Source organism: Lolium rigidum, chromosome 7 (assembly GCF_022539505.1).
Source record: "Lolium rigidum isolate FL_2022 chromosome 7, APGP_CSIRO_Lrig_0.1, whole genome shotgun sequence".
NCBI classification, from domain to species: Eukaryota; Viridiplantae; Streptophyta; class Magnoliopsida; order Poales; family Poaceae; genus Lolium; species Lolium rigidum.
Window position 1 is genome coordinate 315,509,101 of NC_061514.1, and position 24,861 is coordinate 315,533,961.

General features: G+C 44.1%; 2 protein-coding genes and 2 non-coding genes across 4 annotated transcripts; 2 read left to right on the forward strand and 2 right to left on the reverse strand.

Moving 5' to 3' along the window:
• Positions 1–4,882: 4,882 nt before the first annotated feature.
• On the forward strand, positions 4,883–4,955 carry TRNAA-AGC. Its single transcript has one exon. It is a non-coding gene; the product is annotated as a tRNA-Ala (tRNA).
• An 8,970-nt stretch (positions 4,956–13,925) lies between these two features.
• TRNAA-AGC lies at positions 13,926–13,998 on the forward strand. The gene has a single exon. It is a non-coding gene; the product is annotated as a tRNA-Ala (tRNA).
• A 694-nt stretch (positions 13,999–14,692) lies between these two features.
• On the reverse strand, positions 14,693–14,968 carry LOC124670507. Its single transcript, XM_047206998.1, has one exon. The coding sequence runs from the start codon at positions 14,966–14,968 to the stop codon at positions 14,693–14,695; it is 276 nt and encodes a 91-aa protein (XP_047062954.1).
• Positions 14,969–16,193: 1,225 nt separating this feature from the next.
• On the reverse strand, positions 16,194–22,587 carry LOC124673188. The gene is made up of 5 exons (XM_047209313.1): positions 22,461–22,587; positions 21,958–22,337; positions 20,972–21,288; positions 18,026–18,351; positions 16,194–16,474 (listed from the first exon to the last, which is right to left on the reverse strand). Exons 1-5 carry the CDS (start codon positions 22,585–22,587, stop codon positions 16,242–16,244), a joined length of 1,383 nt encoding a protein of 460 aa, XP_047065269.1. The 3' UTR covers positions 16,194–16,241.
• Between the last annotated feature and the right edge of the window lie 2,274 nt (positions 22,588–24,861).

A 24,861-nucleotide genomic window follows, 5' to 3' on the forward strand; every position in this document is an offset into this window, starting at 1 on the left:
CCCGCGCTTGCATCCACCGCCCGGCGAAGCGGTATCCTGCAGAAGAGTACGCCTGCGCTGCCTCAACCTCCGGGCAGACGGCTCTGCTGCCCGTCTCCGCTCGGGCGGCGGGATGAAGAGCGCACGGGCAGCGGCAGTTATGTTGCCGGCGTCGGCGCCACCGATAGGGTTTGGCGCATTGGGCGGCGGCGCGGCGGAGGCGGCGGCAGCGGCGGCGGGTGGGACGGAGTAGGGAGGGGTTGCTGGGTTGTCGGAGGGCCCGTCCATCACCGGGATTGCGCCGACGGCCGCGCGTAGGCGAGGGATTGGGCGGTCGGGCGGCGAGGCGAGAGGGAAGTTTCAGCGCGGGGTTTCTTCGCGCGTGCGTCGAGCGATGACGCGCGTTGTAGCCGGCGCACAAAGTATAGCGCTCGCGGTAGCGTAAACCGGCCCGCGCCCAAAAAAAAATTACAGCGCCTGCTGGAGGGCCAATTTTGCTCCCGCGCTGCAAAACGGCAGTTTATATAGCGTGCGGCCTATATAGCGCGTCATGTTGGAGATGCTCTAAGTCATTATCTCTAATACTCAGATATCTACTAGCACGGTCTCTAGCTCCCCCATCGTGAGTGCATTTTGGTCTCTCGTAGGTGCATTTTTAATCGTATTTATGTATTTACATTGCACCCCTCCGGCGCGCACCTATTTTTCTTGTTTCACTAGGATCCTAAAAAATCAAGAGGTTGATTGACAATTTAATAGAAGAAATCATTTCGGGGTAAATATGAACATCAGAAGCATTAAACACCTTCCATACATTCACCCACACATGAGCGAGTCAAGCCAAGGACATAATTCGTGAAGAAAGGAAAAGACATGCGCAATGACCACATGTATGGTCTCGTACCGTGTGACCGTACTATATGTTGGTGGCTTGGTCTGGTCAAATACTTTTACCATGTGGAAACAGATTTTAGATCAGATTCGGAGATACTAGAATCCATGAAACCTCACCTCCGAAAGGGATCTGGAGGGAAACTCGTAGAGGGAATCCATCACAACAGTTGCTTGGATATTGAAGGCGTAGGCATCTATCTTCATCATCACCATCATCCATCTTTTTGTAATCCTCAACCTTAGGGTGGATTCATACTTGTATTCATTCGATCCCTCGTACTCCATTTATATATTCATGATCATGTTATTTGCCTCAATGTGTGAGTATGTTTATTTGTTCTTGGTGAGATGGAGAAACCCTAGCTAAACTATGAAATGAAGTAAAGATTTTTGTTTGTCTTATTGTGACATGTGTGTGGTGGTTTTCTTCAATAATGTTGTGTGTTGTCGACCACGCAATAGTTTGCCTTCGAGACATTGGAGAGAATAATTGTTGTATGCGGTTGGAGAAATGTGGTCGTAAATATGTGGCAGCATCCGCCGCCTCCCTCAACCATGTATAAACAACAAATAACGAAGGACAAGTACCTAGGCCATAGCCACAGAAGATCCTTAATTATTATAATTGCACCCACTAGCTCGAAAAGTAGTAGTGGATATGAGGGTGTAACATAAGACAGAGATCACCTTTATTTGGGACTTCTCCGCACACACATGAAACAAAAAGACGTAATAAATCCCGATAAACTACATAAATATTCCAGTGATGGATCAGCAATTCCCTAAGAACGCATTTACCCGTATTGAGTTTCAAGTATTTTACAATCGCTTTCACCTTCTCCACTCACATTTCTTTCACCTTCTCCACTCTCATTTCGTTTTAATCATTATTGCTTTGTTCACAATGTTTCAACATCAACCGCTTTCCATTTCACATTGCTTTGGATTAAAGACAACTCTCAAGTATTTCTAAGTGAAGGTAGCGAGAGTAAATTAAACCATTACCATTCAGTTCCAACATGGTTCAATACTCTTAATTTTGAAAACTAGCTACATTTGGGATGTGTTCTTGCATACATCAGTCTCAGAGCCGGCAGGTGGTCGTTCTTTGTTGATGCCGCCTTCCTCACATCAACAGGCAGCCGTTTCGTTAGCACATCCGAGAGTTTTTGCCGGCAGGTCTCTCCTGCTTGTGATTCCGTGGGTTGCGCCTCCATGAATCCCTCCTACATGTGTGCCACTTTCCATCCCTCTATAGCTCTTCTGCCCATGCTCCATGACTCCTCCTACCCGATCCTCTCTCTTTCCCCATCATCGTCAAAAAGAAGGTGCCTTCACAAGAACAAACCGACGAGCTCATGTCCACAAGAAGATGGTGATGAATTTCGCGTCCACAAGAAGACGACGTCGGTCATAGCCCTACCGCTTCCCAAATACAACACCACTTATTTCATTGTCGAGCTAAGTGGTGTGATATGTGCTTTTATGGGGCCATCAAATTATGGGGCATACAACACCACTTAAATCAGGAAACTACGTGTTTTTATTCACCCTGGTCCATCAAATTATTGGGCCCTACAATTGTCGACTATCATTTATTTATGCTAATCTTTTTCACTTTTTTCCAACAACAACCCATTTCTTCCCTATATGATATTAGCAGCCTTGGTTTTATTTTAAAATTAGCAAAATTTACCACATCATATTACAACTATATGTCAAGAAACAAACATGTTTACAATGTTATTTTAACTTTGACCGTGCCAAATGCACATGAACTCAATTCAAAACATATATATCTAAATTACTGCTAGTTGTTTCCCTTTTGAGCCGGTACTTAAATAAATTTAAATAAACATAATATTCTCTATTTGAGGAAAAAAGAACAAAATTGCATGTATTTTAGATTAATTCATGCCACTAAGATGAACTAAAAATATATGTATGTGTTCATGTCTATTTTATTTTCCTTACATACCATGATTATGGCCTCTAAAATTGATAGAGGTTTCTTCAATGCAGTATGTTCTATCTTTTTTAGGTGCAAGTAAATATAAGAGATAATAATTAATGTACTAAATAGAAATTTCTAGAATATAAAAATATCTAATATGCACTAGTCTTCACCCAACTATCATAATTTATTTTTGTGAGATCTTCATTATATGTGATCATGGTTGGATATTGCCTAGGAGTAGCCAAGTAGCATAACTTTTTATAGAAACACGTGGAATATTCGTAAATCCGGGAAGTGAGCTCTATAGATAGGTCTGTACTCCAGACTCTTTATGCATTGTGAACAATACCACAAAAAAAGATAGAGGAAAAATGGATAACCACATATCCGAGAAAAATCCCTTTTTGTAGCCGTTTAATAGGCGTATCATTTATGTATGCCAAGGGGTCATGTTTGTTTTGTGATTGTGGGCTTCCTCGTATGCCCCACAAATTTACTGTTTTTTTTACCTACGCCATTTAAAGGACCGTTGTTGTCTCTATCGGTCTGGAGGTTTTCATGACGTGGGCATGTTTCCACCATTCGTGTTCCTTTTCATATGTTGGCATGTGTTTTTTGTCGTGTTTGTCCAACTTATTTGCTGTTTTAGGTTTGTTTTACCTCTATTTCTTAAACTCGTACATTTAGTGATGTGGTTATGATGCATTAGTTTTTCACTAGAGGATCGTCGCCATGGGAAAAGGAGTGAAGGTAAACACAATAACATCATACGATTTTGATATAACTCCAACTTTTATCGCCGATCTTTGACATTCGTATTTGTTTCAATTGTTTAAAATTGTGATTGTAAACATCATTTTTTTGGGTATTCTGCCTTCACGTGTATTGTGGGATCCAGAGCACACACTCTCTTCACAATTCCTGAAATAACAGTAAAAAAATATGCTTGCTTTGAGCAGACACGAGGGCCTCCTAAACCTCTGTAGAAAAAAGTGTGCTTCGGATTTTAGAACTTTATGTATCTTGATGAAATATTTTAATATAAAAAGTGTACTATTATTATCTAGAATGAAGGAAAATATGCTGATGAAAAAGAATCATTTGAAAGTGAGAAGGTAGAAGGTAGGGTTGAAGATAATGGAGAACAATAGGAACATGAAGAGGAAGAATGTAGTATACTCCTCGTCATTGACTTCAATATTAATGGTAACTCTCTAACTCTAATAAGTGCACCTATTGTTAATTTGATAGTGAACAACTTATCTTGATAATGACATGTGTTTTCATCTTCTTGAGGATAAATTATTATTTGATTAAACAGTTTATCTTCGAGGAATGGGTTTACACAATTTTAGTACTAGATACATCCATACTAGTGGCAAGTAATATGAATCGGAGGGAGTGGTGTAAAAAAGGGATAAACCGCACATTTGTATAGTTGGAAGGCATGAATTGTGTGTATTTTGTAGTTTTTGTATCCGTTTAATACGCATGCTATTTATGTTTACCTTTTGGTCATGTTTGTTTTGCAGTGATTGTGGGCTTCTTTGTATGTCCCACTAAATTGTTGTTTTCTTATGTATGCCATTTTCAAGGACATCTATCTGATGTCTCTATCGATTCGGGGGATTTCATGTTGTGGATATGTTTTCTGCATTCATGTTTCTATTCATATGTTTGCATGTGTTTTTTGTCGTATTTCTTCAACTTATTAGCTGTTTTAGGTTTGTTTCATGTCTATTTCTTAAAGTCGTATATTTAATTGTGTGGTTGTCCTGCATAAGTTTTTTACGGGAGGATCGTTGCCAACTTTCCATGGGAAAATGAGTGAAGATAGAGACAACGGCATCAAAAGATTTTGATATAACTTTAACTTTTATCACAGATCTTTGATACTGTATTTGTTTCAGTTTTAAAAAGTGGTGGTTCTAAATCTTTCTTTTTCGGGCATTATGCCTTCACGTCTATTATGGGATCCAAAGCACACAAGATCTTCACAATTCCCTGAAATAACAATATGAATATGGAAAACTAGATTTAACCACACAGTAAGGGGATGTAGCTCAGATGGTAGAGCGCTCGCTTAGCATGCGAGAGGCACGGGGATCGATACCCCGCATCTCCATTTCTTGTTTTTGCCACGTCAAATTACGATGGATTTTTCAGTTGGCCTTCAGCTAAGGGAGAGACAGATAGCGACGAAGTGTTTATAGCTCTGCGCCTCTGACGGCAATGGCCTGATGCGCCAGAACCGGATGGACAATCTGCTGGGCTTTGACCGGGGCCGGAGACGACGTGGCAGAGCGGCCGTTTCGCAGGTGTTCAGCGGGCTGGCTCATGCCCGGTGAATTGTGTTGAAGCCGTCCGTCATTTTCAGTCGATGCTCAGGCAATCAGTTGATGCTCAGGCAAACGAACCCGTCCGTCGTTGCCAGGATTCGTCGGGTTTTGATTTGTTTAGCTAAAAGCACTGGATGCTCATGCAAACGACGACGCATCATCATCAATGACGTTTTGAGAAAAAGCAAAAGTGCTATACATGCCGGGGAGAAGAAGAGGGAGTTGCAATGTGCAGGCGATTTGCACAAAAATAACCAAAAAGTGAAAGAAAAGCACAGACTGACCCTCCGGCGAAACTATTTCACTCATCTAACCATTTTGTGTGGCGCCCCTCTCATAGGCGCCACACATGCCCATGTGGCGCCCGTCCTGCCGGCGCCACACACCCATCCGACGTGGCCCGTCGACGCCGAGGCCGGTGAGCTGATCCGACGTGGTAGCCCGTGTGGCGCCGATCCCATCGGCGCCACACTGTGAAAATGTGACGCCGCTCGGAAGGGCGCCACACATCCACTTAAGTGTGGCGTCCGAGCCGCCCCCAGCCCGACCCTCTTCTTCTTCTCTCTTCTCTGTTTCTTCAAGAGTGCAAGGAGGCCGGCGGTTCCTCCTCCTCCCCCCTCCCCCACCAAATCCACCACCAAATCATCGGATCCGCCTGGCCAATCTCTTCCCCATCCATTCCTCAAGGTAATCCCCTTCGAATCCTTTCCATTCATCCACAAATTTCATAGATCTTGCTAGATTTGGACATGAACCCTAGACATGGAATTTTTTTTGGTGAACTCTATGTTGTAGTGTAGGTGTTGAAATTCATAGCCTCATGTATGCATGTGTTTGAACCATAAATTTGTTGAAACCTAGATATGAAATTTTACATGTATGTGTCGAAACCTATGTATGTATGTGTTGAAATGTGTAATATTTGCCTAGCAAATGCATTGAAATGTGTTATAGTTGCGTATTATTTGTGATGAAATAACTCATATTTGTTAGGAATGGCTTATAATATGGTGTTTTATCCCTAGATATGAATGTATATGTATGTATATGCTGCATGTGTGATGGCTTATTTGGATATGTTATCATGTATGTGTTGCTCATATTTGTTAGGAATGGCTCATAATATGGTGTATTTGTGTAAACATGTAGGATGGTGTGGCTCCTAGATCAAGAGTATGACGGAGAATCACCGGGCTTTTCATATGACGGAGAGGGGAACAGATCTTCACCCTTTGAAGATTCGGTACCATGGCACAACTGATATGCCGTATGACGAGAGGTACACGGAGTTCATCCAACCCACCGGTCTTCTCCCGTTCATCACGCTTGTAATACGGGGGGGGGGGGGCTGAACATGAACGCCGCGGCACTCACCGCCCTTGTCGATCGGTGGAGGTTGGAGACGCACACCTTCCACTTGAGGGCCGACGAGATGACCCCTACTCTTCAGGATGTCTCAATGATACTTGGACTTCCTATTCAGGGCGAGCCACTGTGTATGAACACAGCTTCTGATGGGTGGCGCGGACAGATGCAGGACCTTATTGGCATGGCTCCTGCGGCGCCAGAAAATCCAAAGGAGAGAGCTCCCGCCGGCGCACCTTTCGCTTGGATAAGGACTAACATTGGAGAACTCCTGCCGGAAGGGGCCAACGAGGACAGTATCAGGACATACACCCGAGTGTACTTGTGGTACATGATCTCGAGGACTCTCTTTGCTGACAGTGGTGGGAAGTTGGCCCATTGGTGTTGGCTCAAGGCGCTTACGGTGTTGGAGCGCCGGTGGAGTTGGGGAACAGTGGCACTTGCCTACCTCTACCGACAGGTGATGATTTGTTGTATGTACTGTTCTTCTATAGTACTGTGCCTACCTCTACCTCTAACCAAATGTCTTATGTACGCAGTTGGATGACGCTTGTCGCAGGACTGGGAGCGGCGGTATTGGTGGATGCTTGCTCCTACTTTCCGTATGGAGCTGGGACCGCCTATCAGTTGGCCGGCCCAGGATACTCAAAGCGAGACCATGGCCTCATTACCGGCACAACCTTGATCGGGAGCCGACTTGGGCATATCTTTGGGACAATGTCTCGGAGATGACGAGCGACCCAAAGATCATGTGCAGGCACTACACTGAGGAGTTGGATACTCTTACCGCTGAGCAGGTAACCGATTTTAATCCATCACTCTTTTGCAATGGGGACTTCATATTTTAGTCCAATTCCGAAATATTTATATGTTGCAGGTGGATTGGGAGCCATATGGTACCTACTACCGTATTGGCGCGGGGATGGCTGACCTCAACCCCAAGTGCCTTGAGGAGGCGCGTTTCTGGCATATGCGCTGCCCACTCATATGCATGTGGCTTGTTGAGTACCACCAGCCGCACAGAGTGATGAGACAGTTTGGGCTGTATCAGGAGTGTCCACCTCAGTGGCAAGACACAGACCAGGCGCTTCATAGGTAAACTTCTTGAATCATGCGATGGAAGCTTGTTGATTGAAGAGATAGAATCTAACTTCTTGATTCCTGCAGGCTTGATAGGAAGCGGCAGAGGAAGATCACAAATTGGCCTGACCATCATAGAGGCCACGTCACAGCGTTCCAACACTCGTTTGGAAGAGGTACGGAATGCTGGCCATGTGGAGATTGTCCCCCACGACTTGGCCGCTTTCAACAACTATCTCCAATGGTTTCATGAAAGCACGCGTATCGAGCTAGTGAAACCCGCGTATGATGACGACATCTTGGACGACCCCATCGAGTTCGATGAGCTTGCGCAAAGCCAGCACGACACCTTTGCTCGCAGAGGAAGATCGACTTCTATTGCTTCCGAGTTGAACTTCGTGGTAATGTATTCTCTCGTTAGCTAGTACATCATCTACATTGGCATGTGATCGCTCAAATTTTGTATAATATGTTTGTCGCAGCGATCCGAGATCCAAAAACAGTGCGAGGAGTGCGAGACTTTTTGGGATCAGAGCCATACATATGACAAGCCTATCGGACCGATGCGGCATTTCATTAAGGTATGGTCACCAACATTCAATGTGAGCTACTGTGTTCGGGTGCCTTTGTAACCATGACTTCCACGACTCAGGAGGAGGAGGAGCAGCAGCAGGAGCAGGAGGAGCAGCAGCAACAACAGCCACGGCAGCGGACGAAAAGGTTGGCCGTCCGGAAGCAGCCCGTGAGGAGGGGACGTCGCGGAGGATAGATGCATTTGCTAGTGTTGTGAACTCTATTTCATAAGTATCGTGTTGTGAACTCTATGTCATTTCGAACCATGTCTCTATTGCTACGTGTTGTTTGAATCTATGTGCTAAGATGTTATCTTATGATGCGTGCTATGTGTATGTTCAATGTGTATGAAATTGCTATTGTTGTGTTGAAAACTGTTTAATTAAGGCAAGAGTTTTCATGTTTTTTAACACAAGTCAACGTGCGGCGCCCCTCAGGCCGGCGCCACACATCACAGTGTGGCGCCTATGACATCGGCGCCACACGATGCAACTTATATGTCCAAAACATCCAGTGGCTTCGGAAGTTTAGTCCTTAGCCGTTTTGGCGAGGCTCTTTGTGTGGCGCCGGTGGCATTGGCGCCACACCTCACTGTGTGGCGCCCGTGGCATCGGCGCCACACAAACAGCCTCGCCAAAACGGCTAAGTCCCAGACGCTTTGTCTTACAGTATGTTTTGGGCAATTACAAGTGCATGTGTGGCGCCGATGGTAGCGGCGCCACACGGGCTGCCACGTCGGATCAGCTCACCAGCTCAGCGTCCACGGGCCACGTCGGATGGGTGTGTGGCGCCGGCAGGACGGGCGCAACATGGGCATGTGTGGCGCCCATGAGAGGGGCGCCACACAAAAGGGTTAGATTGGTGAAATAGTTTCGCCGGAGGGTCAGTCTGTGCTATACTTTAATAAAAGGGTTATTTCTGTGTAAATCGCCCAATGTGCAGCCCCTACAGCCGGTGGGCCCCTGCTCCCCGCCGTCGGGCGCCTCTCCAGCTCGCCCTCGACGATCTCCTTCACAAGTCATTCGCGCGCGCTGCACCGCCTTCTGTTGTCGCCTCCAGAGCCGCGTCTGCACCATGTCTTCCTTTAATCCCCGAGCGATATATGAAACCCACGTTTTCTCCAGCATGCCCTGAATGGGAGTCTGGGACCTTCCGCACCGGGCTTTGCAGCGGAAGTGTGGACCAAAAGCCAGCCGTGATCAAAACACCCTTCTACCGCGGGCATGTATCACACCGCCCGCTGGAGCAAAAGGGCCGACGGCGAGCGGTCGGCAACGACCGGAGACGCGGGCAGCGGTTGGCTCAGGCGACCAGTTGCATGGGAGGGACCCGGATGCGGCTAGGGTTTCTCTCCGCCTATTCAATTCTCGCCATTGTGAAATTTCGCTTGATTATGAGTCCTCCATGTATGTTCTACATTATCCGTTGAACCCGTCTGACGTTGCCAGAATTCGGGTTTTAATTTGTTTAGCAAGCGCCAACGCCATGATTAGGCGTGTGGCTCAGCGTTTAAAATCGTCAAAGCCGATTTCATATTATCTTGTTTTCATATGTTGTTTTAAATTTATATTTTGAGCTATTCGGCTAAAATAGACGTGAGAAACAGCTATATAAAAATATGCCAATTAATTTAATTCACATTAAAACTTACAAATATGAATGGAATGGAAATAGAGAATATTAACTCAAAAGAGGCAAATTATTAGAAACCTTGTTGGTGTGCTTTGTTTGCGAAGTTCAGATTCACACTGAATATGAATTTTTTCAAGGGGTACCATTGAGACATTTTCATTAGCTCGCACAATTTATTATGAGTTTCTACGCCAAATATATGGGTTGATGCAAAAAATAATTTTTTACAAGTTTAGATATTTTTGAATGCTTTCGTCTAAAACAATTTCTACAAAAGGGTAAATAAGGATTTCTACATTATAGAAATAGTGAAAAAACTCTTATTTGGGCATAAACAAATAAAGGGTGATGTGACAACCCATGGACGTTGCACGGCTAACGCCTCCTCGGCTCCTCATTTCCGTGCCTTTTGTCCACGCTTTGCGGTTCCTCCTGCCCAGGCCGATCTCTTTCCCCGGCATCGCCAAGTACTGGGGTGAGTCCACAAGACAATAAAGACAAGTATCACGTCCACAAGAAAACAGTGGTGTTGATTTCGCTACTACTTCCCAACTATGCCACAACTTTTTTTTATCGTCGAGCTAAGATTATATTTTTAAGGAGAGAACTACGACCTTCCTAACATAACTTTTTTTTTGAAGCTAACTACTACAGGGGAGCTCCCCACAGCCTTTTATTTCAAACTTATAAAAATATGTACAGAGGTTTACACAAACAAACTAAAAAAAGGAAAGTAACCTAATATTTACAACAAATTGTCAAAAATGGAAACAATACACTTTTTGACCCTATACTTAAGAATGGTAACATCTGAGACAAAACCAGCTCTCCAATTTCTGAATGTTGGTGGTATTCCTTTAAAAACCCTGTTGTTTCTCTGCTTCCATATATTCTAACATGCCAAAATAATGATCTATGTAAAACATGGACCCTTGAATCTTCTTTTAGTATTCTTTAGCATCTCTGGTCCAGAACCTTGTGCCCATTTAATTTGCAAATATCCAAATTTTGGCACTAAAGGTACATTCAAAAAATAGATGTGACCAATCCTCCAGACAGTGGTTACGACATAACACACAATCATGATCAGAAGTGACATTCCAATGTCTTCGCCTGAGCATACCCTTCGTATTGATGCGATCATGCAATATTAGCCAGACAAAGAACTTGTGCTTCGATGTACACTTGCTTTTCCAAATCCATTGAGAAGGAAAGTGAGAGGAAATATGTTGAAAACTCAGTTTATATACTTTACTTGGAACAAATTTCCCTGATATAGTGCTTGTAATAATCCATTCATCATTAGTCTCAGAAAGAGTAACTCCCTGCAACATATCTTGTAAACCTCTTAATTCATTAGCAGCTTCACTTGATAAAGGAGGATGGAATGCTTGAACAGGATCAGTTATTTGTAATGCCTCCTTAACCGAAATGAGTTTATCTTTGACAAAGGAGAAGAGCCTTGGAAACTTCTCATCAAGAAGAAAGCTCAATTGCATGTATAAATCAACCAGTTTCATTATATTCCTCCACCAAAAAGACCCACAGGTTGTGACTGCATGTGGAACCACTTTGTAATAATAAGTATTCCGAATTAATTTTACCCATGGTAAATCCACATTTTTATAGAATTTGTGCAATTGTTTCAGCATCAGACATTTATTTTGTATTTTGAGATTGATGATTCCTAGCCCTCCTTTATTTTTTGGCTTACAAACCATTTCCCAAGAAGGTAGAGAATGTACTTTTTCATCATCTTTGTTTTTCCTCCACAAGCAGTTCCTTTTGGCTCGGTCAATCACATCAATCACACCAATTGGGATAACCAGTGTACTCAGGAACTGAATTGGCATTGAACATAACTTTTCTTGTTAATCCATCGAATTAGTGGGCCCTAAAATAGATGAATATCATTTATTTATACTAAACTTTTTCACTTCTTTTCACTTACAACCCATTTCTCTCCCCATATGATCTTAACAACTTTTTTTTCATTTTATATTTAGATAAATTAACTATATCCTAATACAACTATATAGCAAGATGCAAACATTTTTATAATGTAATTTTAACTTCTACCATGCAAATTGTACTTGCACTAAATTCGAATCATATATACAATAAAGTTTATTCTACTTGTTTCCCATTTGAGAAACTACTTAAAGAAATTTAGTTGAACATAATTACCCTCTATTTGAGGGAAAAAAACAATTTTGCACGTCTTCTTAGATTAATTCATACCACTAAGATGAACTTCAAATATATGTATGTATTCATGTCTATTTTTGTTTCCTTACATACCATCAGAATGACCTCTAAAATTGAAAGAGGTTTCTTCAATGCATGATGTTCTCTATTAGGTGCAAGTAAATATAAGATATGTTAATAAATGTACTAAATAGAAATTACTAGAATGTCCAAATTATCTATGATGGGTTTGTCCTCTTAAGTGTCTGCCCACTACACTAATCATAAAATCATATAATTTATAAAATATCTATGACGGGTTTGTCTTCAAAGGAATCCACTCATGGCCGACTATGTATTTCCCGGGTACAACAGTATCTTAGCATTACATGCTTAATTTGTACCTAGTGTTGAATAACATCATTTAGCTCAACCCACATAAAATTCGTCTAATTTCTAACTGCCAGATCCACACTCTTATTTTCTGAGAGAATATCCACACTCGCATGGAGCACTTTCTTGTTCCGTTGTTGGGTAGCATACTGCTAAGATTAATATTCATAAAAAGTACAAAAAAAAAGTATGCTCGGTTTGAACAGAGATGAGTGCCTCCTAAACCCTAGTAGAACAAAAGTGTGCTTCAAATTTTACGAGATTAAGTATATTGATGAGATGTTTTCTAATGTTTGTGATGTCTCTCTTGGTACTACTAATATCTAGAATGAAGGAAATATTCTTATGAGAAAGAATCATTTGAAAGTGAAAAGGGACAAGATAGGGATGAAGATAATTGAGAATGATTCGAACAAGAAGAATAAGAATAGAGTATACTCGTCATCGCCGCTCAATATTAATGGCAACTCTCTAACTCCAATAAGTGCCCCCCTGTGGTAAATTTGTTAGTGAACATCTTTATCTTGATAATGATAGGAATTTGATCTTTTTTAGGACGAATTATTATTCTATGAAACATTTTATGTGGTATTAGTTTATGGCAAATCTTGTGATAAATGGGTTTACACAATTCTTGTAGAAGATAATCATGATGATTGTAGTTCTTTTTTTAAAAAAAAAGAATACAATTCAAGATGATGCGGGGTAATACATTTGTTATTTAAATGAGAGTGAAATAGAGGATGATCGCATTATGTTTAAGTATTCTCCACATGGGACGTTTAGGCCTAGTTTAATTATTTGAGGTTGAAAATGATATCAATGAAACCGAGGACGCTTACGGCTCATTAGATGAAAAATCCCTTTATGATGAAAGTAATAAATATTCAGACACACATGTGAACACATCAGTAGATATAGTAATTCTATGTTTTATTATAAAGAAGATATCATTGATAATGAGTGTATTGTTGTCACATATAATTGGCAGGTTTTAGTGTTGAGTTATCCCATTCGTACCTTAGAGGAGAAATATACTTTTGTTGAGGATTTCATTTGTCATTTGCAATTGGCATGTGCTCATAATGATTCTTATGGAAGATATATGTTTTAATATTTTGAGAGTAGACCGGCAGCGTCGCCAGCGAGAAGATGGAACCCTTGATGGGTCTCTCCGTGTTTCTATTCATATGTTTTCATGTGTTTTTTTCCATGTTTCTCTGACTCTACTTCTACTCCCTCTGATCCTTTTTAATTAACTTGTACTAAATCAAAGTCAATTAAAAGGGATCAGAGGAAGTATTTCTTAAAGTTTTGGATAAAAATGATGTGAAAGTGAAGGTAGAGATAACGGCATCAAAATATTTTTGATATATATCTTTAACTTTTATCGCCAGTCTTTGCCATTTGTATTTGTTTCGGTTTCTTTTTCTTAAATTGTAATCCTCGGCTTCTTTTTTGGGCTTTTTGCCTTCTCCTTGAACTAATGGATCCAATCCAGAATGCTAGATGAAAAACCATACAAAGGGGATGTAGCTCAGATGGTAGAGCGCTCGCTTAGCATGCGAGAGGCACGGGGATCGATACCCCGCATCTCCATTTTTTTTACCGTTACGTCAAATTACGATGCATTTTCAGTCTGCTGTGGGAGGCAGATAGCGACGAAGTAATTTTAGCTCTGCCTCTTTCGGCAATGGGCTCAAGAGCCAGGAGCGGGTGGACAATCTGCTGGGAGTTGACCGGGGTCGGAGGCGGCGCGGCCAAGGCCAAACTTTTGGCCGGGGTTCAGTGATCGAGCTGGGCCATGTCCCCGGTGAATCATGCGCGCGCGCGACCTATTCGATTCTCACGATAGCTGTGGAATTTCACTAATCCGTGTGTGTCGGGTGTCAATGCGTCATTCGGGTTTCGATTCGTTTAGCAATAGCAACTTAGCAAGCATTCGATGCTCAAGCAAACGACGCATCATCGATCAGCAATCCTGTTTTGCGAAATGAGCAGCTTTACTTGCAACCCCGGAAACCAACATTCTCGACGTACAGCAGAAAGAAACGGAAAGAAAAAGCTCTCGATGTCACCCTACTCTACTCTCGAAGTCTCGATCGACGACGTACGAGTCCATCCCTCGCGCATTTGTTCCTAGCAACATCGATCCTCCGTCGCTCTCCTGCAAGATGAGCGCCTGAAAGATGGACGAAGAGACATGTAAGCAGAGGAAGAACAGTTCACAAGGAATGCGGTGCAGATCAATGTGAGACGGAACCAGTACGTACCTAGCAGGTGCGGTGGCTAGCTAGCGATGGACGATGTGGGAGCACTTAGCCTTGATCCAGCGGAGCCCCCGGCGGATGGAGGCCTTCACCTTGCCCTCCACGGCGTAGGCCTTGTAGCTGGCCACCCTGCCCCGCCGCTTCATCTCCGCCTGGTCACCCACGAACCACGCCACCGACGACGACCCCGCCACCCACCTCGCCGGCGCCTTCCGCTCCACGGCCCCGCCGCCGTACGTCACCACCATCGCGTCGCCGCGCCCGTACTCGGCGGCGTAGGGCCGGTACGTCGGCGCCATCTTTCCAGTCGCTACACCACGCTCCGGCCGGTGACTTAGTAATGGAGGTAGGAGAAGAGAGGAGAGTGGAGGGAGGTGGCAAGGTAGGAGACAATGAAGGCGAGGCGCAGAGGGACGTTGCGCTGCTGATGGCCTGATATGAATGAATGAGCCAGGCTCCAGCGACCGGGTTGGCAGCCAGCGGCAGCGGCATCCTATGCTCGACGGGCTCCCTCATATGGAGTTTGGCGTTGTGCTCCCCGCCATGTCGGCCGTCCGATCGGGAATCTAATGCCTTGGAAACGCAACTCAGCTACCTAGAGATCGAGTCGCATTGTATACCTCCTGTGTGTCACGTGTCTCTTCGCAACACGACTACACGAGCGCCGAGCCATGGCCGTCCCGACAGAGCATTTCAAGTTGCATTTTATACATGCAGTGCTGCTTTAGCAACAAATTTATCTAAATTTACATGCACCTAATACTATTTAGTTAGCTTACAGATATATCCGAATTTAGATAAGCTCAATGGTGGTGCTTCGGCTGCTGTATCTCCTCGTCGACAGACACACACACGAGTAGTGAAGCAAGCGATCGTGTGTGTCATGGGTCATGGCGTGTGCTCCGTGACTGGAACCTCACCATGATGCGGCTGCGTAGTGGAGCCGAAAGGCGGGAGATAACTTTCCTCTCCCAACACGACGACGACAAAACCCGTTCCTTCAGTTTGTCAGTTTGCAGAGGAACATTCAATTGTTCATGACCACATCAAAGAGTGGAGACAGAAAAGGCACACAAGAAAGATGGAACAAATATATACCTTGCTTGATAAAGAACAGCTACGGTATTAGGGGTAGCACTTTATCCTAACAGAGAAGGAATATATATTCTCTTCGTTTGTTCTAGGAATTGCTTTATCCCTTCCTGACGCAGCCGGGCTGTGGATGCTAGGTGCAAAACCTTTTTGATGCAACTAGATCAGATGCTACTACTAAGCAACTAAAGGGGGAAAGCTCAAACCACAGCAAACACTTCAAAAAACACGGACATCGAATAAAATTGCATATAGATATCCAAGTCCATCAGAAGATTGGGCTTTGAAAGATCTGCCCATTTGGCAGGCTGATCGCCTGAACCTGAGCAAGTACTCGGCACCGGTATGATAGGCAGATCTCGCGATACTGGATACCAGCAAATTTCGGATGCAGATCGCACGCCAGTTCAAACTACTTCCAACATTATTGCACCAGCCTCTCAAAACACTTATCATCAGGGACCTCCAGCACCATCAACTTCAGGAAAACATATTTGCGATGTGACCGACGACCTTGCCAACAAAAGAGTTGAAGCATGCCGAGCAGATAGTGCTCATGAGAAATTCTGGTTCTCGGCCATCACAGGCATGACAGCAACGCCTGGGATAAGGAAAAGGTGTAGCAACAACCCTATCCCTGTTGTGCTCAATCCCAGACAACGCCAAGATAGTGTTTGTTGCCCGCCGTGCTACATTCATGAAAGCAGTTTCATCTGGAACATGAAACACTGATAGGTTAGTCCGGCAGTCACCTAGCCATGGGTTAGCTTGAAGAGTCCAACACAGCTATTTTTGCACTTAGTTCAATGTGCAAACAAAACAAGCACTATAAGATAGGCAGGCAGGACAACTGAAACTACTGGTAACCACAACCCAAAACAAAACAGCCCCTTCATGACATCCACAGACACATTTCCAGTACTTCCATGGTAGCATGTGCAACACCAGGATACTATAATTTTTATTACGAATTTGTGTTACAGATGTAACAAATTAATTTATTTTTGGACCAATAACCTGCAACCATTTAAATATGAAAACACAAAGCAAGACCAGAAATTTCAGAGCACAGTCATATTAAATCTCTCTCTAATCACTATTTTAAGGGTTAATTAGATAGATGCCACTGCAATTTTCGGCTATTTGAGAAACGCCACTACAAATTTCGTCTTTTGAAAAATGCCACTACAATTCTATGTACATTCCATAAACGCCATTACATCCATTTAAACACTTATACCGGCTAATATACACTTGTATTTCTAGCTTAGATACGTATACATGGTGGGTCGCACCCGAAACAGCATAGGAAGGTAACAGTAAAATTAAAAAATAAATGCGATAAAATTTTGACAAAATAATATGAAGTCTTTTTCGCGAAAACACAAAAAGCTTTGCGTTTCGATTCAATGATAGAAAAGAAGTTTACATTACAAGCCTAAGACAAGGCTGGGACACCCACACACACACCCAACACTCATATGAAGTCTTAAATATGTACGTTGAAGATCTAAGTTCAACATCTCATACATGTTCTCATAGTCAATTTTATGTATTTCTTTTCATTATCAATAGGGTCAGCAAAATCATATTCGGTTTAGCGGCCAGCATCTACATAACTTTTTTTGTACTAGGCATCAACGTCATTTGGCTAGCTTGAAACTAGCAACCTGAGATGCGGAAACCTCAAATCGGTTGAGCAAGCTCCCTTTCCACTTACCAAGAACAGACAGAAAATACAATCAATTATGGGAGGAGCTGGTACCCGCCCCCAGGATGGCCGTCTTCCGCCGGCGCGAGGCCCTTCCGCCACCGTTGTTCTAGAGTTCCGGTCTGGACAGGCCACGATACGGGGGAACGAGATGCGAATCTCCATTTTTTGTTTCGAGTGGAGCTTGTCGTCATGTCAAAAAAATAAGAGTGGAGCCAGTCCCAGTGTCAAGCTAAAGTGAATGGGACCCACCCGTATACGTATTTCAGACAAAATACAAGTATATTTTGGTTAGTATGCGTGATTAAATAGGCATAATGGCGTCTATAGAATGTACAGAGAACTGTAGTGGCGTTTTTCGAAAGACGAAAATTGTAGTGGCGTTTCTCAAATAGCTGGAAATTGCAATGGCATCTATCTAATTAACCCATATTTTAATAATGAAGTTGAACTAGTAAATCCAAAATGTTGTTGAATGGTTATAATTCAAAATACACACATCCGCACAAAATTGATAAATTAAACAATGGTTTGCTCAGAGGGCTACACATACCCAGTGGAGACTGAGCACAGATGTGCTTGATGCTCTTCTTGACACAAGGAATCAGCTGGTCCTTGGCATTTGCTACTTCTCGGAAATTTTCAACACCGTTCTGCAACGCATGAGTTGCAGCCCTAGGTCTAGATAGAAGAATGTGAATACGCCGGTTCAAGGCACGCCTCCTATCCAGAGTTGAGTTTCTCCCAGTAGGGGTTGATGCAGGTTCAGCTGAGATATGCGACTCAGCTCGCTCATCTTCGTCAGGGGTTTCTATTGGACAGAGATTCAGATCAAACCCTTGCAAAGAAGGCTGATGGATGTTTAGTGGTGGTGGTGGTCTCTGTAGGAGCTGCATCTCGCAGCTCCCTTTCTTCTACCTCGAGCTACCTCTAAACTCACATAGAAATAGCAATGGAGACACAAGTGTTTGGGCGTTGGCTGCCTCTCACAGCCAAGCTTTTCTCAACTCCTTAATCTCTCTCTTAAACATGATGAGTACATGGCTATAAATAGGGGCACCACTAGGAATCGGCATCCGATAAGTAGCTTCCATCGGACCAGAGGTTCACCGTACGATTGAAAGCATGGGAGCCGTGAGATGGAATGCGTGATTGGAGGATTAATAATTGCCGCATGCATGCTGCCCATCCCACCCATGCGCTTCCAAATAAAAACCAATTAACATATGTGGCTTTGACTTCTTCCGCTAACAAATCTCAATTCCTGATTTGTTTAGGAAATTAACTGCTGGCTAGCTTTCAAGAAACGAATTATTTATTTTCAGGAAAGTAATTAAGTACTTTATCTAGGTTACCTTATGAAGCATGTTTTGTTTCCAAGGTTATTCTACTTTGCATCGTACGAACAGAAGTTTCAACAATCAGTTTTTTGTTTCCTATGAAGCCAAAGTTAGCTTCAATCACATGAAATCTTGTTTTCATACACCGGACTATTTGCTTCCATGTCTACCAATTACAAAAATATTTATATACTTTGCTTTATTCTGAAACACATTTTGTTTCAAAACATTTACTTTGCTTCCTTCTGAAGCACATCTTGCTTCCAAAAACTTGCTTCAAATTGAACAAAGCTCGTGCTTCAGCTTAAATTTAAATAAAGGATATGTATTTCAAAAGCATCACAACAATGCTTCCATCGACTATACAGTTGCTTCCATCGAAATAGGATTATTTTCTGCACGTAGATCAATATAACCATCGGCACAGGTAATTTACACGAGCTTCAAACAAATTGGACAATGATCCTAAACAATAATTTGTTTGCTTCCCATCGAATCAGAACCTGCTTCCATGAACATAAATTGGGAAAAAAATGGATTTTCCATTGTTCCTGATATTCACTTCATACATAGAGCCATAGAGGATTACATTTGCTAGAATAAAAATTGCCATGCATCAGCTATATTGACGTTGTAGCCGGTTGTCATCCTCGGGGTGGTCCAAGAACCAAGTGACGGCATGCAAGCTCTATGAAGTTTGATTCACGACATGAAGCACCTAGTTTGTAGTATAACAACAAGATTCTTTAGCAATTAGGGAACTGAACATGTGAGCTTTCATGCATCTACATCGAATGGACCTGCAATCAAAATAGATTAGTGGAAGCATAATTTGAAATTGGAAATTAGCAATTATTTAGTATCAGCACGTGGGTGCATCATTGTGTGATGTACAAACCATGCAGCTTACAAACAATTCAACAAAATAAGTAGGTGGTTTTGTGAGCTTACACACCAAAGCAAGGTAGAAAAACACATATCAGGAAAGATCGATATGAATATGGTTACCTGTTGGTGGCAAACACGTATTTCAAGTATCCATCGTTTGCAGTTTCCGGATCTGAACTACAAAATTGACAAGAACTGGTAAAAAGTACGTCAATGGAATAATGGAGGCGCTGCCATGACGCGCTGCAGATAACGGGCGGCGCACGCTGGGACATGCAGGCTGCGGTAGCAAACTCCTGCCGCCGCTTGTTCGCCTCCCTGCAGCAGCTGGAATGGCCACCTCTCGCCGTGTGCATGGGTGCCGCCGTGTACACTAGCGTCGGCGACACATCGCGCGCTGGACGAGGCGTATTGGCTAATGGCGTGGAAGCGCGGTCGCCGTGGAAGCAGCCTCCGGCCCACCACTTCGGCCGGAGTGTAGACAAGCCGATTTGGCTAAGCCGCCGCCACCGATCCAGTGCGCTGGCCGCCGGCGGTGCGTGCCCGCATAGGTCGATGCATGTGGAAGCACGGAGATCGGCGTCGATGCAGAGCCAACTGAGGGGCGGTATGGTGGAGAGAGAATAATCATGATCGCTGCACCTGTGTCGAAATAGGTACTCAATTTGGGGAAGACGCACAATTATAAGACGTGATTATCGGGATTTAGGTACGGAATCTCCGGGTTTAACGGGCCAAACTTTATTTGCTGTGGGAAGCAAAATCGAATCTGGAACCGTGCGATGGAAACGAGATCAATGGCCTGGCATCGGTCCGATGAATTGCCTCCCATCGGACTATGATGTATAGTGTTTACCTATAAATAGCCTCACACAGGCCACACACGCACCCACTAACTCCACTCACGCACTAACACACTTGACTTGATCTAATTCTCCTAGAATCACTCTAGACAACAGACCCGGCCAGCATGCATGCACACACAGCTAGCGGGACCTCCATGCACTAACAAACTCATGCATGTACACGGCCAATTTCCACGCAGCGATCTAGTTTCAGCTCTTCATGCAGCACCGCATCACACGGTCTTCGGCATCTCACCATCAGTCGCATCACACGACTGTCTCCGGCATCTCGCCGTACATCCTATGCTGAAACTGTACATCATGTACGTATCTCACGTACGAGCTGCTTGGCAAGTTACCCGATCAGCTAACTACATGCAGAATAAGAAACACAAATGCAGATACAAAATCAAGATTAAAGCTAACAGTCTCTGGGATACACCATTCAATACAGATCTGCCAAACGAACTAGAACTGGTGTCAGCAGTGTTCATATTACTTTCTCCATGGTTGACCACCTGATCCAGTGTTTGTGCATAAGAAGGCCCCTCCACAGTGAATCTACACCCACCACAATACCAGCTCTCTTCTGGTGCTTCTCTTCCCAAACCAACACAAAAAGTATGTGCAGAGGACTCACATACATCACACTGCAACATGAGATTGTCCTCACCACTTTGATTGCACTCAATGCATATAGCATTTTCATATGGATCCAGTTCTTCTTCACTGGGCTGGTATACCTGGTCAAGGAAGAAATAGAACAAATGAGACAACCATATGTCTACATCCAGAGCTTTTTCTGAATGACAATGCTTTTAAGCTAACACTCATACGAGTTCCATAGCATTGTAACAATCAAAATGTATTTTATACGTTGTCATACAAAACGTAATGCAAAAACCCAAAAGGTAATGAAGTCTTCAACATTTACAGATTTATGTCAATATCAAGGTTGCAATTATAACAAGAACAGCTCTTTATTGACCAGATATATGAGTGTAGCAAGAAAGGTTGGTATAAGATGATGTGCATGACCAATACTTATCAGTATTGTACATTATTGAACCCTGTGTTAGAATGGCAAAGTAGAAGTAATGGATCTGTTATCCCTAAAATTGCGTGGTACGTCTGCTTGTAAATTTTTCATCCAAGAATCAACATTTTGGATCATTGCTCAACAAACAATTCAGCACACTTGCTACAAAGAATAGCAGCAAATGTAAGAGTACAAGGTCAAAGGCCTCCTATTCCTACAGGCTAAGGAGGCATATCTATATTGGCATGTTGAACATACATGCCCTTTCTCTCAATGCATAACCTATCCAAACATAAGTGGGTGAGTGATGGAAAGTGGTTTTAATACCCTGCAGACATGCAGTTCGACAATGATTATAGGAGTGAACCGTTACCTGATCACGTTTTTGTACCCTAATAGCAGTACTCCTCAGCCCTGATCCTTCATCTGCCACCGTAATTGTGTTGAAACGCCTTTTACACACTGGGCACCTCGACTCCGCCTTTGACCACTCCAGGATGCATGTGAAGCAGAAGTAATGTGAGCAGCAATTAAGCAAACCCTGTAATGTGGCTCTCTGCTCCTCCGAGAGACAGATGCCACAGATTTGTTTGGAAGCCTCCTCGGGCTCTTTCCCCTTCTCATCAACTCTCCTCGGAACAATGGTGTGTCGTGCTGGGAATGGTGGTGGTTGTGGCACTGCCTCTTGGGGACTAGATACCACCGAATGCTGAAGTTCCTCCTCATCAGACAGTTCAGTTTCAGGGAACAAACCTGCTAGCAAGGAAACTAAACGAGTTATGATCTGACTTAGCCTCTTGAAACTAGTTACAGATCTACAGGAAGTAAAGTACACAAAGATTTTATGTAGAAGTACAAAAGAGGGAATTTTCTCACCATGGGAATTGCTGGCAAGCGCCGCTCGACCGGCCCCTGCCGCCGGAACCAGAGCTATTCCTGCTGGAGGCCTAGAGGATATTTGAGCTCTGTCTTCGCCTCTCTCTTGCAGCAGACAAACATCCATCTCGATCTGGTAATTGTTTCAAAAAGAAGCAATAAATCTTTTGTTAGCATATCTGAAGTTGTCTCTGTGTGAAAAAAAGAATAACCAAATGATGTAATCCTGGCCATGAGCTGATTCACAAGGCCGACATAAATGCAATAATTCAATTTGTTGAGTCATATAAATCCTCCCTCCCCGGGTGAACGTTTCAAACAAAAAAAATTCCCCCAAACGTTCCCTCGACAGCAAACAGTCCCATCCATGAGTAAGTACATAATTTGAATGTCTTAATTTTGTAGAATTTATATCTGTGTGTAAACTGTATGCAATTTGCGTACCAAAACAATAAAATTATCGGCCTGAACTATGTACTTTACATTTTAACTTCCTCCACTGAAGTGGAACTATGTAATTTGTTGGTCTGTAGCAAGGTCACAAAACGGTTAAAAAAATTAGGTTAATGGTAACAGAATGTATGCATTAGTATGACATTCGAGTCCCCAGATAGATTCCTGAACTGTTACAAAACGATTAAAAAAATTAGGTTAATGGTAACAGAATGTATGCATTAGTATGACATTTGAGTCCCCAGATAGATTCCTGAACAGTTGGTTATGTTTAGTTTTAGATCTGTGGGCAGTGAGGTAACTTCCTCCACTGAAGTGAAACCAGTGTAATTTGTTGGTCTGTACCACGCCAGGTGGAGGAAGAGCAAGGTCCCAAAATGATGGAATGTGTAGCTTCCTCACACTTGATCCGCTAGCATCACAAAATAGTAAATACATAACAGAGAACTCTACTAAATCAGACCAAGAACTCTAGCTAACACACGAGTTTGCTTCATCCAAGAACAGAAATTAGTAGAAATGGAAGAGAATTTACTGCCGGTTCGGGGTTCCAGATGGGGGTGATACTCTGCCGCCGCCTCGTCGGATTGGGGGGAGTCGGCGGCGAGCCGGCGCGTCGTCTGGGCATCGTAGGAATCGGCGCGGCTCCCGGCTGCGGTGGAGACGACGGCAGGCTCGAATCCGTACCCCGGGGTTGCCTGCTACGGCCGCGGCGACGGGACTACCGAGGCGGCGGCGGGAGCGGGACTAGGTGGAGACGAACTTTTGGTCGACCTTCGTCCGAAATGGTTTGGAAACGGAGGTAACAGAGCCCTTATTCGAGGAATGAAAAAGCGAAATTCAGTCTCCCCAAAAGTAAATTTCCAAGCGGTTTAGGAGGTGATGCAGATCAGAACCCATATTTGAAACTGAAAAAACGCAAATTCAAATTTGGCGATAACTGATCATCACAAACAAGTTGAAGAAAAGTAAAGTTTGAACGACATAGATGCATATTTTTGCATAGTTGCGATCGCAAAAGAGATTACATAGTTTGTCCGTCCGCGACCAACTCCTAAACTTAGCTAATTTCGCCCGTCAGCGACCTAATCTACACGCGATGACCTACTCGGAGTCGAGGTCGACGACCTCCTTCTTCACACGGCCGACTGTCGTCTCCTTCTGCGAGGCCTCGTACGCGCGAACAGCACGGACGGCTTCCGCCTCCTCGCGGTGGAAGCGCGTGCGCCTCGGCCTCTAAGATACGGCAACCTGTTGGATCATCGTCTCCTCCTCCTCCTCGTTGAGGACGTAATCCCCCAACTCGAGGACGGTGCGCTCCGGTGCCACCTCCTTTTCCTCCTTCTCCTCCCCCTTGCGGCTGTTGTTGGCGACTGGCGGCGCAAGCGCACGGCCCGACGCGCCGGAGGAAGACCCCTCGCCGCTATTGGTGTAGCGGGCCAGTTCCCCGGGAGCGTCAGGCCTAGTTGGTCCAGCGACGCGCGTTGCGCTTGCATTTCCGCCACTCCTCCTCTGAGTGGAAGACGGGGGGGGGGGGGGGCGCGGCAGCGAGTTGCTCCCGCCAATCCACCCGCGTCCCCTCCCGTCGCTGCATCCGCCAGCTATGCGGCGGTACCGGTGGAGGTGGCAGAAGTGGAGATGCGGCGGAGGAAGCGACACGATTGGCCCCCGAAAGTGGAAGCATGCGCGGGGCGGAGGAAGCGGGCGCGGCGGCGGGGAGTATGGCTTTGGAACCCTACTCCCCTCGGTGGCATGTATATATATACAAGGCGACGTTTGCGTTTCTCGAGCCCCCGAAAAACTTATACGGGCCGGACCTCCGATTTGGTCTCTGATCTATGACGCTTTCGGTCTAAACCCGTAAATCCATCGAAAAAATTCAATTCCGCTCCTAATACGAGCACGATTTTCCAACGAGGCAGACCCAACAGGCCCAGTGCTCCGCCTC